Source organism: Gigantopelta aegis, chromosome 3 (genome assembly GCF_016097555.1).
Source record: "Gigantopelta aegis isolate Gae_Host chromosome 3, Gae_host_genome, whole genome shotgun sequence".
Taxonomy (NCBI): domain Eukaryota; kingdom Metazoa; phylum Mollusca; class Gastropoda; order Neomphalida; family Peltospiridae; genus Gigantopelta; species Gigantopelta aegis.
The window spans coordinates 62,965,875-62,979,469 of record NC_054701.1 but is presented as its reverse complement, the minus strand read 5'-3'; the positions used below and the strand labels follow the sequence as shown (position 1 = coordinate 62,979,469).

Genomic DNA, 13,595 nt, shown 5'->3' with positions numbered 1-13,595 from the left:
TCTTTATAAGCGTACGCAATAAAACATTCATTAAAATAAGCACAAATAACCAGTCCATAACTAACACGGAAGTGGATTTAGCATTGGGCGTGTTACTCATCTTTAGTTTTGCTGTCTCTTTCAGAATATAGTTTTTAATTTAATCACTTGATAAGCCAAGAACGTGTTCCATCATGCCGGTCAGTTGGTTATTAATTTAACGGCCACATAGCTATTTCCTAGATTTTAAACCTGAACACCCGGCTCCATTTCCTACTGTGTTACAGTGTGTACATAGTTCACCAAGATAAACCTCGCGTGCAAGCACAAACAGCAAGGTTTATCTTGTCTAGGCATTTCGCCATTAGCAGCTTCTGGAAAACGGTTCCGAGGAATTTTGCTCGGAACGAAATTGCGGTCAAAATAACGATTACCATCACATTTCCACATCCTAATCGTATATTGTGATCTATTTCGAGCTCACTGAGACCAAGAAATACTTACTTTGAAACAATCTTCACTTTGAATTAAAGGAAAAAAGTCCGACTTTACCGAGCGGATTCTAGCAGACAATTACGCTGGCAGACAATCTCAGCTGACACGCATGGCGACGTTCTAAACACCGGACTCATACGCTTTTCAAACACACCGATATGCTAATTATTAGTATTCACTATAACTTAAGAATTTCAGAGTTTAAAAGAGTATCTTTATATAAAAAAACACACAAAATCAAAATAACAACCAAGACTCATTTTTATGTCTTAAAAGGTCTTCGAAAGGCATATGAGTCCGGTGTTTAGAACGTCGCCATGCGTGTCAGCTGAGATTGTCTGCCAGCGTAATTGTCTGCTAGAAAGTGGCTGCTAGAATCCGCTCGGTAAAGTCGGACTTTTTTCCTTTAATTCAAAGTGAAGATTGTTTCAAAGTAAGTATTTCTTGGTCTCAGTGAGCTCGAAATAGATCACAATATACGATTAGGGTGTGGAAATGTGATGGTAATCGTTATTTTGACCGCAATTTTGTTCCGAGCAAAATTCCTCGGAACCGTTGTCCAGAAGCTGCTAATGGCGGAATGCCTAGACAAGATAAACCTCGCTGTTTGTGCTTGCACATGAGGTTTATCTTGGTGAACTAAGTGTGTACAGTGTGTTGCCGTTTGGTGATTTTCACCAAAAGTTCAAAGTTGCAAAACCATTTTTCCCAACTGGTATCCAGTACTTTGTCATTAACGAGCTACGAACTAGAAAGACATTTGGTCAGTTATAAAGGAAGGAAATCTTTTATTTAACGACGCACTCAACACATTTTATTTACAGTTATATGGCATCAGACATATGGTTACGGCTGTTGCCACTTCATGGGCTACTCTTTTCGATTGGCAGCAAGGGATCTTTTATATGCACCATCCCATAGACAAGATAGCACATACTATGGCCTTTGATGTACCAGTTGTGGTGCACTGGCTGGAGTGAGAAATAGCCCAATGGGCCAACTGACAGGGATCGATCCCAAACCGACTGTGCATCAAGCGAGCGCTTTACCACTGAGCTACGTCTCACCCCTGGTCAGTTATAATTGCTGTCTACTGCCGGTGACAAGTTCCCTATAATAAAAACTTGTTATTTTTGTCAACCAGAGTACTCTATGTTAGTTACGTTCCGCCATATCACTTTGATATGTACCAAGATATTTGTAAGCACATGGGTAATAAATACATGTAGCCTATATGCCCAAGCATATATTTCAAATTCATCTGGGTTATCTTTTTTGTTTTGTTATTTACTTTTACAATATACGCAAAATGAATGTACCACAGCCGCCGAACATGCCAACAGCTAGGCTTGGGTGGGGTGTGATGGGTTGTGGTGACAGTATTCAGTATAGTTTTTACAAAATTCAGAGGTAGGCAGCGAAGCACACGTTTCTTACAATATTAAGCGAAACCAACCAGTTGCAATGCAGTTTCAAATTTGAACTCTTATATTAATTTCAAAAGCTCGAACTCTCTGAAACTTGGAACTATTTCCTCGTCTCCTTCAAGATCAAGTTATCGAAGTTTGACTTCATATAAATGTATATTACTAAAATAAATTAATGAACTTGTTATCATAAAGCCTTTCTGATTTCTTGTTTAAACCTACTCCATCTTATGTATGTGTGTTTCTATCATTGGTTGTTTATGTCTCAGCCGTTTACCTTCTGTCTGTTGAGGCTGGGCGAAATCGCCATACTCTATGCTTGAACCTGTTGGGTGAGATAGCCATTCAGTGATGGGTGAAATAACAGTTATATATAATCCGTATCTGTTTCTATTTACTTTTTTTAAACATACTCCACTTCACTTTTTTTTCTTTTATTATTATTTTTGTATTCATTTATTTTCTTAAATTTTTTTTAATATATAGTTACTTAAGTAACAAGTCAATAAAAGGCCTTATCAGCTGTTTACCTTCTGTCGCTTGAAGCTGGGCAAAATCACTGTACTTAGCTGTTGAACCTATGCTGTTTCAAGCTTGAAGCTGGGCGAAATCGTGTATGTAATTTGAGGGATTCGTCGCCATTTCAACTTGTTTTATTACTCTCAGTCAATGCAGTGCTTCGACAAGATCATTTATGTTTGTCTTGTGGGGTTTTTTTTCCGGTTGTTTTAAATTTATTACTATTCACATATATTTATTTAGAACCCTTTATTTAACTGAAATGAAAGTGAATTTATGTTTTCTCTATTTTGTTTGCATTGTTTGCCATCCATAGCCTAATAGATATAACCAAATTTGAACGGATTACCGCCATTTCAACCTGTTTTTATTTTTTAAATAATTGCGTCTCATTTTGTTGGGTGGGTGTTATTGTGTTCTGTGGTACTTACTGTGCTGTGCTGTAAAAATGTTTCATCGACTAAAATACACACAAAGAGATAAATATTAAATATCCTCACAGCTACGAGTATTATATACCACACTCGAACTGGTTGACTTTGTTTTATTGACTAAAGTAATAAAGACAATTCTGACCGTACAATAAAATTTAAAAAAATATATTGACCTGTGATACAAAATCATCTTTCTAGACAGGAATGATGTCATGTTCCTAGCCAGGACGCTAGTAAGTTGTGTTATTTAATTAAACTGTTGTTAATCATAAAGGTGGTATGTAATAAATATGGAACCACATACCTGTTGTTTTGCTATGTTATTTATTCAGAGCAAGATTTGGGTGAGCAAAAAAATTAACCAATTTGTTTATTAAACTTCAAAAATTGCAGAAATCAACAGAATTTTCAAAAAAATGTCAGTTATTACATAAAATTATTCAGCCAAATTAAAATAAAATTTGCCAGTTGCTTTCAAAATTCGAATTTGGCGAGTGCCAGAGCTAGCCCTGTTATTGCACGAGTTTATAGTGCACTAGGGACGGTCTCATGGTATAATATTCTTGCTCACTATAAACAACAAATAACATGGCAAAACAAACAACAGGTATGTGGTTCTATCTAAGAAAGCCGGTCGTAGCTAAGCCAGTGGCTTATCTTGGTTTATCTCCAGCGTATATTTCGACCTGAAAGGAATAAACTAAAATAATGTTACTTGAGATAAAAATAATGGAAACATTTTTATTTTTAAAGTAAAGTTAACATCAGAGAAACTTTATATTACGAAAGATCGCAAATATCCAGTGATGAGAGGATAAATATTTTAAATGTAGTAGGCCATGATTATAACAACATGTGATTGGTACCTGTAGCCAGTCCAGTAATTAACCACAGAGCATTACACTAATTGAATAACAAAGAGGTCGTCAATATACTAGTAATATTGTTTTCTGAGTATAGTTCTTGCAGTGAATACCGGGCATGATGATTAACCGTGAACTTTAATCATTACCTTCCACAGGCATGAACTGTTATGACCAAATACTGTGCATACCTTGTTAAGATGAACTGTAATGAGTAAATTATAAAGAAATATGGTGTTGTAATATTTTATTAGAGTAAAAATAATACATATAGAATTACATAGAAAACATGACATGTACGTGGTAACTCCAGAACTGTATAGCTAATATACTCTGAAAAACAGAAACGGTCGAAAGGGAAGCCTGGACCGTTTCATACAAATTTAACTTGAGCCCTATAGATTTTAGCAGAATAGGAAGTATGCAGAGTTTAAATTTCAAATTAGTTTATGAGTGCAATTCAGTCTTTAATAAATCAGGTGCCGCATGGTTTGTTGTGAACCTGAGTCTATACAATGAACAAAGAAACAATTTCATGTCAAACTATTTACATCTAAATTATAAGAAGATTCTATTGGGAAATTCAGAATTTCGTGAAAAAGAAAATGAAAAAATTATTATAACTACTTTAAAATACATAACTGCTACTAAACGTTTCTGCTAAAGTTTACACTAATGTTTTGGCTAGAAATTCCCAAAACCAAAGAAAAGTATTTGGTTTTCTATTTACTATACCTACATCTTTCACTCTATCCCCTCTTCTTTTCTTCCTCCTTTAAATCTACTATAGTATGTGGTATCTAAACATGTATCCGCATGTAAATTGTAGGGAAAGGTCTTAATAGGCTAAGCCTGTTGACCAATCCCAGTATGTTGTTTTGGCAAATAAATATTGTTTAAACCAACCTGAGTCGGAGTGTGATGAAGTGAGACCCCACAATTCATTTAGTGGATAAATCATCCAATAGATGGCTTTATTTAACATGCATTTATTGTAGTAACTTTAAGTTAGTATCTCTATGGGGGAATGTGGGATCTATCACCTGGGGTGGTTGGGTTTTTGTTTTGAAATATTTTATTGATCAGAAAAAAGTCAGAGCCTATATAAGTGCTCTCCTAAACAAGGTGAACATCAGACAATAATCAATATTCATAATCATATATAAAACATAACATAATGTCCAATGGCATAAAGTATTTAACATAATTAATATTTATTAACATATAGTAATAATAGGTAGAGAGTAGATAGAATAGAAATGGGATAGTTGAGAAAAATTATGATAGTGATGATCCTATTGTTGGAGCTAAACCTTGGTTGGTTGGGTAATTGGATCAAACTACCTTGGTGGACCCATTGTGCCCCACAAGTGGTATATATGGAACATTTTGTTTGGTATTGCATCACGATTCGCTTTGCAAGTTTCAGAGATCGCTATACAATTTTGGAACATTAAACAGTAATTGCTAATCAATTTTCAGTCGACTAAAAATATTGCTGATCAAGATTTTGAAAGCAAAATATTCCCTGTGGTACATCAAAGGCCACAGTGTGTTATGTGCCGTCATGTTTGTGGGAACATTAAAAAAAATTCCTTCTTGTTAATGGAAAACTGTAGCAGGCTTCCTTTAAGACTATAATATGTCAGAATTATCAAATGCTTGACATCCAAATGACAGATGATTAATAAACCAATGTGATCTAGATGTGTTGTTAAACAAAACAAACTTCTAGTATTTCTTTATTGTCTTTCTAGGCCTACCATTCCCAGTTTCTAAATCCACCCCAGCTAGTTGGCAACATGGCATTACTTCCAATCAGAAGTCAGTATAAGGGACCAGCCCCTAAGAATGGTGAGTACTTACTAATACTGTCATCAGTTATCCTATTAGACAACTAGTAAGTAGTTTTGGATCCATATACAGTTTGTACTCTGTTGGTGGGTAGATGTTAAGATTATTTTCTCATTAACTATATACATAATGTATATACTAGCATCTGTCTTAGATAGACAACATATGGCAAGATGGACTGTTTGAACATTTAATAAAATGAAAGAATGACTCGACTGTAGTTTGTCTCTTGGCATCAGTTAATGTCCAGTAGAGTTTTGTATGGATTTTTTCAATAACCAATAACTTAAATATATTCCAAACTGGAGTGCTTGAACTGACCCTAAAAATTTGCATCGTCATTCAGCAGTGTCACCACAAAAGCAGTTACAAAATTGATAATCAGTGACAGCAGTTTTTGTAATATTTTGTAATTTTCTTCATTACTATTTGTACTAAATTGCTCTTGCAAGGGCTTTTGAATATAAATTCATTATAAGCATGGAAATAAAATTACATGCGTCTTGTTCAATGATATCAGTTATAATGTCCACTAGAGTTTTTCAGGTTGGGAATTAGTTAAGGCATGGCAGAAGCAAGTAGACATGGGGGTGGGGGGTGGGGGGGGGGCTGAATGAGATCGAGGGCACAAAGCAAAGTTTCTAGTGGGGTTCGGGGTATGTTTCCTTGTAACATTTTGAATACTAGATGTCCTGAAATGCAATTTCCTGCATCCTACAAGTAAAATTCATCTCTTGTCTTAAGATTTACTCCCAATAATATTTTTGATTCATAATTATGGGGGGGGGGGGGGGGGTGGGGGGGGTGGCATTCCACCATGCCTGTAGTTCCTTTTAATTTCAGAACTAATTATAACTCCAAAGTTGCTCAAGTTACAAATGGTATGGAACATTCACTCATTGTTTCGTAAAAAAAAATTCCATTCATTTTAAATATATAATTTGTTTTATTCTTCTCTCTCTCTCTCTTTGTTTAGCTGGTGAACAAGATATCATTGATGAAGCTATTTACTTTTTCAAAGCAAATATTTTCTTCAGAAGTTATGAAATTAAGGTGAGGATTTCTAGAAAGGATTAATTTGTAGTATAACCCAGTAGACAGCTGCCAAGTCTAGCAGTAAAAATTCATGTCAGAGGTCACCAAGTCATGTGACATGCTGTTAGTCAAGTTCATTGCGATAAAATTAGTGCCATAAGTATATAAATACATGTACTTCCATTGTGGCATTGTGCCATAATTATTGTATTTACTTTTGTTTATTTAAGCCAGGGGTGGCAGGACGTAGCTCAGTGGTAAAGCACTTGCTTGATGCACTGTCAGTCTGGGATTGATCCCCATTGGTGGGCCCGTTGGGCTATTTCTTGTCACAGCCAATGCACCATGACTGGTATATCAAAGGCTATCACGATGGTTCACATAAAAGATCCCTTGCTACTAATGGAAAAATATAGTGGGTTTCCTCTTTATGACAGTGTCAAAATGACCATATGTTTGACATCCAATAGCTGATGATTAATAAATCAATGTGCTCTAGTGGTGTCATTAATCAAAACAAACTTTTAATTTAAGCCAGGGAGGGTTCAGGATGTTTCTTGGGATAGGGTGCAGTTCATAAAAAGTGAACTTGCAGAGGTATCTTTTTATTCCAGATGGAATGGGGAATATATACTGGAGTAATTTAAACTGCCATAAGCTCACCACTGCATTTCCTTCTTTTTCGTTTTTGTCTTTGATTTTAATCCATGTTTTTGTTTTTAAATTGCTAAATTTACTTGTGACCTTACATTTTCTCAATCTAAAATGCTTGGTTAACCACAATGTAAGAATCTTTACCTTTCTTTTATTCATTCTGATAAATAAGGTATAGTCTTATTTAAAGTAAATTTATAGTGCAATCTATGGAAGTTAGGTTTTTGTTAAGGAACCAACAGTTTTTGAAAGGAGTGCAACTCCTCCCTCCAATCAACACTGTTGATCTGCCCCTGTGAGCTGACCAAAAAGAGCAAGTTTGCAAATTTGTTGAACACAGAAAATATTTAAGAATCTTTACATGTACATGTTTGTTGTAATATTTTGTTTAGCTTAAACCAAAATGTAAAAAATAATTTTTCTAACCCTTTCCTCAAACTCATGAAGTTGTTAAGTTACCAGGAGACACCCATGGAATCTGGGAGGGTTGACAGGTCTGGTTGTTAAGACACATTTATATTTTTTTAAATTTAAAATTGAAAGAAGTGTTTTAAGTCTAGCTTAACCCTCTAAGTTCCTGACAAAAAAACGTCCCATGCCGATATACAAAATGTATCTACTTACTGGGTATATGGCTCATACTATGACTGAAATAATGTCACTAAACAACAACAACAACAATAATACATGTATTATAATTATTGATATATTGAATTTTATCTCTTGTTTTTTTTTTTTAGAGTGAAGCTGATAGAACACTGATCTACATAACACTGTATATAAGTGAATGCTTGAAAAAGTTTCAAAAGGTTGGTTGTTACTTGTCTTATTGCTTTAGCTTGTTTAAAAAAAATGTTCCTTTATTTTGTTAAAAAAAAGAAGAGAAAATTAAGACAATATCATTGACATAAAAAAATGATATATTAAGTGCCAAAATTTTTAAAGGTAGTATTATATAATCAGGGTTTGACAAATCCACTAGCCCTCATTCCCAGCTAGTGGATTTTGGGTCTGAGCTAGTAAAAATTATCAACTTTTTATTTTGTTGTTGAAATATTTTATTGCTCAGAAAAAAAATGTCAGAGCCTATATAAGTGCTCTCCTAAACAAGATGGACATCAGACAATAATCATATATAAAACATAATAACATAATGTCCAATGGCATAACGTATTTAACATAATTAATATTTATTAACATATAGTAATAATAGGTAGAGAGTAGATATAATAGAAATGGGATAGTTGAGAAAAATTATGATCGTGATGATCCTATTGTGGGATAAACCTTATATGGGACAGTAAAAATCAGAATAATAAGTTAGTTCAACTCGAATCTCTTACTTTCAGCTATAGATTTATGTACTGCTTTAAACATTAAATAGTTTTCTTCAATTAGTAGGTTTATTGAGCCGGATAATAGTAGATCAATGTCTAAGATATCAAGGTAATTCCTTAAGGATGCAAATAAATCATATCTTTGTCTGATGAACAGAGGGCAGACATAAAAATAATGAACTGTATTACATGGGGCACTAACCAAAGCTTCGGTGAGGGCTAGTGACTTTCTCAAACATTTGTCAAACACTGATGTAATATGGGATTCCTGAAGCATTTCCAATCGGAACAAGTTCCAATCTCCAGTGATCCAAATAACCCCATTCTCTGATTCTGTTTATCCCCATTCCAACCAGTGCCCCATGACTGGTATATCAAAGGTTGTAGATTGTACTGACCTGTTTGTGGGAAAGTCTGTATAAAATATCCCTTTGCTAATGGAAAAATATATCAGATTTTCTCTAAAGAAAAACAAGTTTGTTTTGTTAAACACCACCACTAAGCACATTGATGTGTTAATCACTGGATGTTGGATGTCCAAAATGTGGTAATTTTGACATATAGTCTTTAAGAGGAAACCCGCTAACATTTTTCCATTAGTAGCAAGAGATCTTTTACATGCACCATCCTACAGACAGGATAGCACATACATGTACCACAGCCTTTGATATACCAGTCGTGGTGCACTGGCTGGAACGAGAAATAGCCCAATGGGCCCACTGACGGGTATCGATCCTAAACTAACCGTGCATCAGGCGAATGCTTTACAATTAGGCTATGTTCCACCCCTTCTCAAAAGACTGCATGTCAGATTATCTAGACATCCAGCAGCCAATGATTAATTAATCAACAAGCTCTCGTGGCACACTGGTATGTATGTAATCTGAAATATAATGTTTATCCTACATTGAGTAGATCCAATGTTAGACACCCAATAGCTACACACGTTGATGGAACTGCAGTGCTTAATGTGACATTTAAACACATTTCCAGTGCTCGTCAAGAAATCAAGGTGAAAAGGAAATGTATACTCTTGGAATCTCCAACTTCCCTATTCCCGGAGAAGGACAGTTTCCCTTGAATGCCATGTATGTCAAACCTCGCAACCGAAATGAAGAAGGTAACACATATACATTTTTATAATCATAAAAATATTACCAGTAGTTTACAAGTTTAGATATCTTTCTCTTTTTCCCCCCACTACTGTGAGTTATTTCCCAGTTTTAATATTGTTGTTTGATGTAATGAAACCAATTACGGTAATTTTATTGATATTTGATACTGTTGATAACTACACCTCTTGATTAGAGATATATGCCTCTTCATGTACCACCACCACCACCACCACCACCACTACCACTATGACTAAGTTTCTTTATTTAGGATGACTTTGAAAAATAAAATTTGGTAGAGCTTGTACTTAGTTTTTTATTTAGAGGCATATTACTGTCAGTTTGAAAAAGAAAAATACAGATTTAGATGTTTCATAATCTAGCCTTTTGTTCTTCATATATTCATTATTATGGTCACTTTCGAATGATTCATACATGGAAATACATGTAAGCGATGGTTACATCTGTTTTATTAAATTGGAAGAAAAGGAGTAAATTTAGGTGGGTTTTTATTTTAATTGTCCCGAAAATATTTCTGTTGATGTCCAATGGTGGGGTCCTGAAGTGATTATGAAATGATTAAATATTGGTTCTGCTGTTTGAATTACAGACACAATGCGAGCATACTTGCAACAGCTGAGGCAGGAAACTGGAAGCAGACTGTGCGAAAAAGTCTTCGATCCTTCAACAGACAAGCCCAGCAAGGTAAATCAGTCACATGGCTTTAAATAAACTGGACAGGATTTAGCCGTCCATACAGCACTCTCCTGGGGTGTTTGTGCCTGTAGGATTGTACCCACTTGGTAGACCGTTTTTTCTACCCTGTTTCAACCAGTTCCCCCATGGTATGTGGTATCCTGACTAAGGAAAAAGGTTAAAAGTGTATTTAGTTTAACGGCACCACTAGAGCACATTGATTTATCAAACATCGGCTTTTGGATGTCAAACGTGGTAATTTTGACATCGTCTTAGAGAGCAAACACTGCTAAATATTTCCATTAGTAGCAAGGGATCTTTTATATGCACGATCCCACAGACAGAATAGCACATACCACAGCCTTTATATACAAGTCGTGTGACTATGGAAAAGTGCATATGAAAGATCCCTTGTTGCTAATGAAAAAATGTAGCGGAGATTCCTCCAACAATATGCCTGGATAAAAGAACCCATGCTGCTGATGGAAAAATGTAGTGCAGATTCCTCCCACAATATATGTCAGGATAAAAGAGCCCTTGTTACTTTATTGGTAGGAGTAACCTATGTGGTGTCAGTGGCTTTCTTCTTTGTCCCCGTCAAGACATAATGTCAAAATAATCATATATAATGTCAAAATAATCATGTTTGACACCAAATAGTTGTACTTTTAAAGCGCTGAGGTTCCATTAAAAAATATTTGTTTCCTTACTATTAACATAGAGGGAGGGGGTGGGATTTACCTCCGTCAGTTGAGTGCTCACCAAACGTGCTTGTACTGCAGGATTGAACCACCTTGGTGGATCCATTCAACTGATTGGGTTTTTTGTTTTCGTTCCAACCAACCAGTGTGCCACAACTGGTCAAAGGCAGCGATATGTATTTCCATTAGCAGCAAGGGATCTTTCATATGCACTTTTCCATAGTCACACGACTTGTATATTAAGGCTGTGGTATGTGCTATCCTGTCTGTGGGATCGTGCAGGTTTCCTCTCTAAGACTATGTCAGAGTTACCAAATGTTTGACATTCAATAGCTGATGATTAATTAATCAATGTGCTCTAGTGGTGTTGTTAAAAAAACCCACAACTTTTTCTATTAACATATCTCTGTCCCATTAAGGTCCAATCATACTCATTCTGGGCACAACTTCTTGACTTCAGCAGTGAGTGTGTTTGGGGCAGAATCCCAAATTCACTGGCCTGGTGGTTCCTAAACTAAACACACCTCTAGATTTTAGGTGGGAATCGATGTTTAAGTGGAAAATGCTGGAATAGCTTACTATGAAAAAAGGGGTGTTGGCATGTTATTAAACATTCCTTTGCTGCAGTTTGAATTTTGTACACAATATGCTTTATTAATGTACCTTCAGTTATGAGCTGGCAATACACAGCAACCTGGTTAAAGCACCAAAGTTTGATTGAATATAGTTTTCTATTGTTTTTGTTTTTCAGTGGTGGTTGTGTTTCGCCAGGAGGAAATTCATGGACAAAAGTCTGTCAGCACCAGGACAGTGAAAGATCTAAGCACAAAATATAGAAAATTTTTTATATTCTCCAAAATTTTAAGGAAAATCAACCTTGAGGCACAAATGATATCAATACACATTGTTGAAAATACATTATGTTATGAATAATGTACAGGATACATCTTTATAATCATATATGGCCGAACTATGTGCTTTCATTGATTTTTTTTTTCACACTATGCTTTTTATCTGATAATAGAAAAGCTACTACAAATATATATATAAGAAATGCAAGATTAAAAACAAAAAGTGTTGTTTTAGTCAGAATATAAAATTAATAGACATACATTGAGATTGTGCAATTGCAGGTATGTGATTTCAAGCCAACATACCGGTATTTAAAAGAAGAGAGTTTCAGTTTTAATTAATATCGTATATGACATTTTACACTGGGGATTATAGACAGGATATTTTTTTTTTTACTCATCTCTTTTGTTGCTTCGTATATAATGCAATATCCATTTTAAAGTGATATGAAATAGGTTACAGCACATTAACTATGTGCCATTCAGTACATGAATTTTAGCTGAAACATGCAGAACACATCTAATAATATAATAGTGCCTTTATAATATTTGAGATTTGTAATAAAAATAATAAAAATTAAATATTAAACAGTAATAAAATTGGTCTGTTCTAAAACATTCTAACTTTTTTTGGTTGAATATTCTCATTTTCTTTTCTTTATTTTCAAGAATATAATTTCAAGTTTTTATGTTTTGATTATGTTCATACAATGTATTGTGCATGTAATGTGATAATTCATCAGGCATATGAATTGAAAAATATTTAATAAAATAGACCAATTTTAATATTTGTAATTGTGTTAAGAGAGCAAAAAATAGTGTGTGTGTGTGTGTGAGCGAGAGAGGAAGGAAGGAAATGTTTTATTTAATGATGCACTCAGCACATTTTATTTACGGTTATATGGCGTCGGACATATGGTTAAGGACCACACAGATATTGAGAGAGAGGAAAAATACTGTCGCCACTTCATGGGCTACTCTTTTCGATTAGCAGCAAGGGATCTTTTATATGCACCATCCCACAGACAGGATAGTACATACCACGGCCTTTGTTACACCAGTTGTAGAGGACTGGCTGGAGCGAGAAATAGCCCAATGGGTCCTCCGACGGGGATCGATCCTAGACCGACCGCGCATCAAGCGAACACTTTACCACTGGGCTACATCCTGTCCCTGAGAGAGACAGACAAAGAGAAGAGGAAAGGAAAGGAATATTTGTATGACACTTCAGCACATTTTCCACTATGGCTATATAGGGCCAATTTCACAAATCATCATAAGATTACGTCTGCATATAGCAGTTTCACTGGGCATACATTTACTTATTACCTTGGATAAAGTCCATGCGATATGATTGGTCAATAGCCAATGCATACCACAAGTACACCATGTCGTTAGTGGGAAAATACAGAATTTTCCGGGGTGTACGAAATGTCACGTGACTTGCTTGACTGGTTGTACGAAAATACAAGCAGCGGATGAGAGCGACAAAATTTTCTTCAACACGCCTCTGATTAAATTTCTTAAAAGTCTTGAATTCATTATGAATGGGAATACCACAATTCAGTAAATTTTATTTTTACTGTTTATTTGAAGATTTCTCGAGCACGTTTGGCCAAACAATGTGCTAAATTTTAG

General features: G+C 35.1%; 1 protein-coding gene across 1 annotated transcript; it reads left to right on the top strand.

The window, feature by feature from the left end:
- Window positions 1-40: 40 nt before the first annotated feature.
- Window positions 41-12,743, top strand: LOC121391613 (actin-related protein 2/3 complex subunit 3-A-like). Its single transcript, XM_041523182.1, has 7 exons — window positions 41-179; window positions 5,475-5,571; window positions 6,548-6,624; window positions 8,001-8,069; window positions 9,591-9,717; window positions 10,320-10,414; window positions 11,858-12,743. The coding sequence occupies exons 1-7, from the start codon at window positions 174-176 to the stop codon at window positions 11,918-11,920; spliced, it is 534 nt and encodes a 177-aa protein (XP_041379116.1). The 5' UTR covers window positions 41-173; the 3' UTR covers window positions 11,921-12,743.
- The last annotated feature ends 852 nt before the right edge of the window (window positions 12,744-13,595 follow it).

Bases quoted from the DNA above. Each gene is read 5' to 3' on its own strand.
- LOC121391613 (XM_041523182.1), top strand. The intron at 5,572-6,547 runs GTGAGTACTTAC...CTCTTTGTTTAG, and splicing joins GGGACCAGCCCCTAAGAATG to CTGGTGAACAAGATATCATT. The intron at 6,625-8,000 runs GTGAGGATTTCT...TTTTTTTTTTAG, and splicing joins TCAGAAGTTATGAAATTAAG to AGTGAAGCTGATAGAACACT.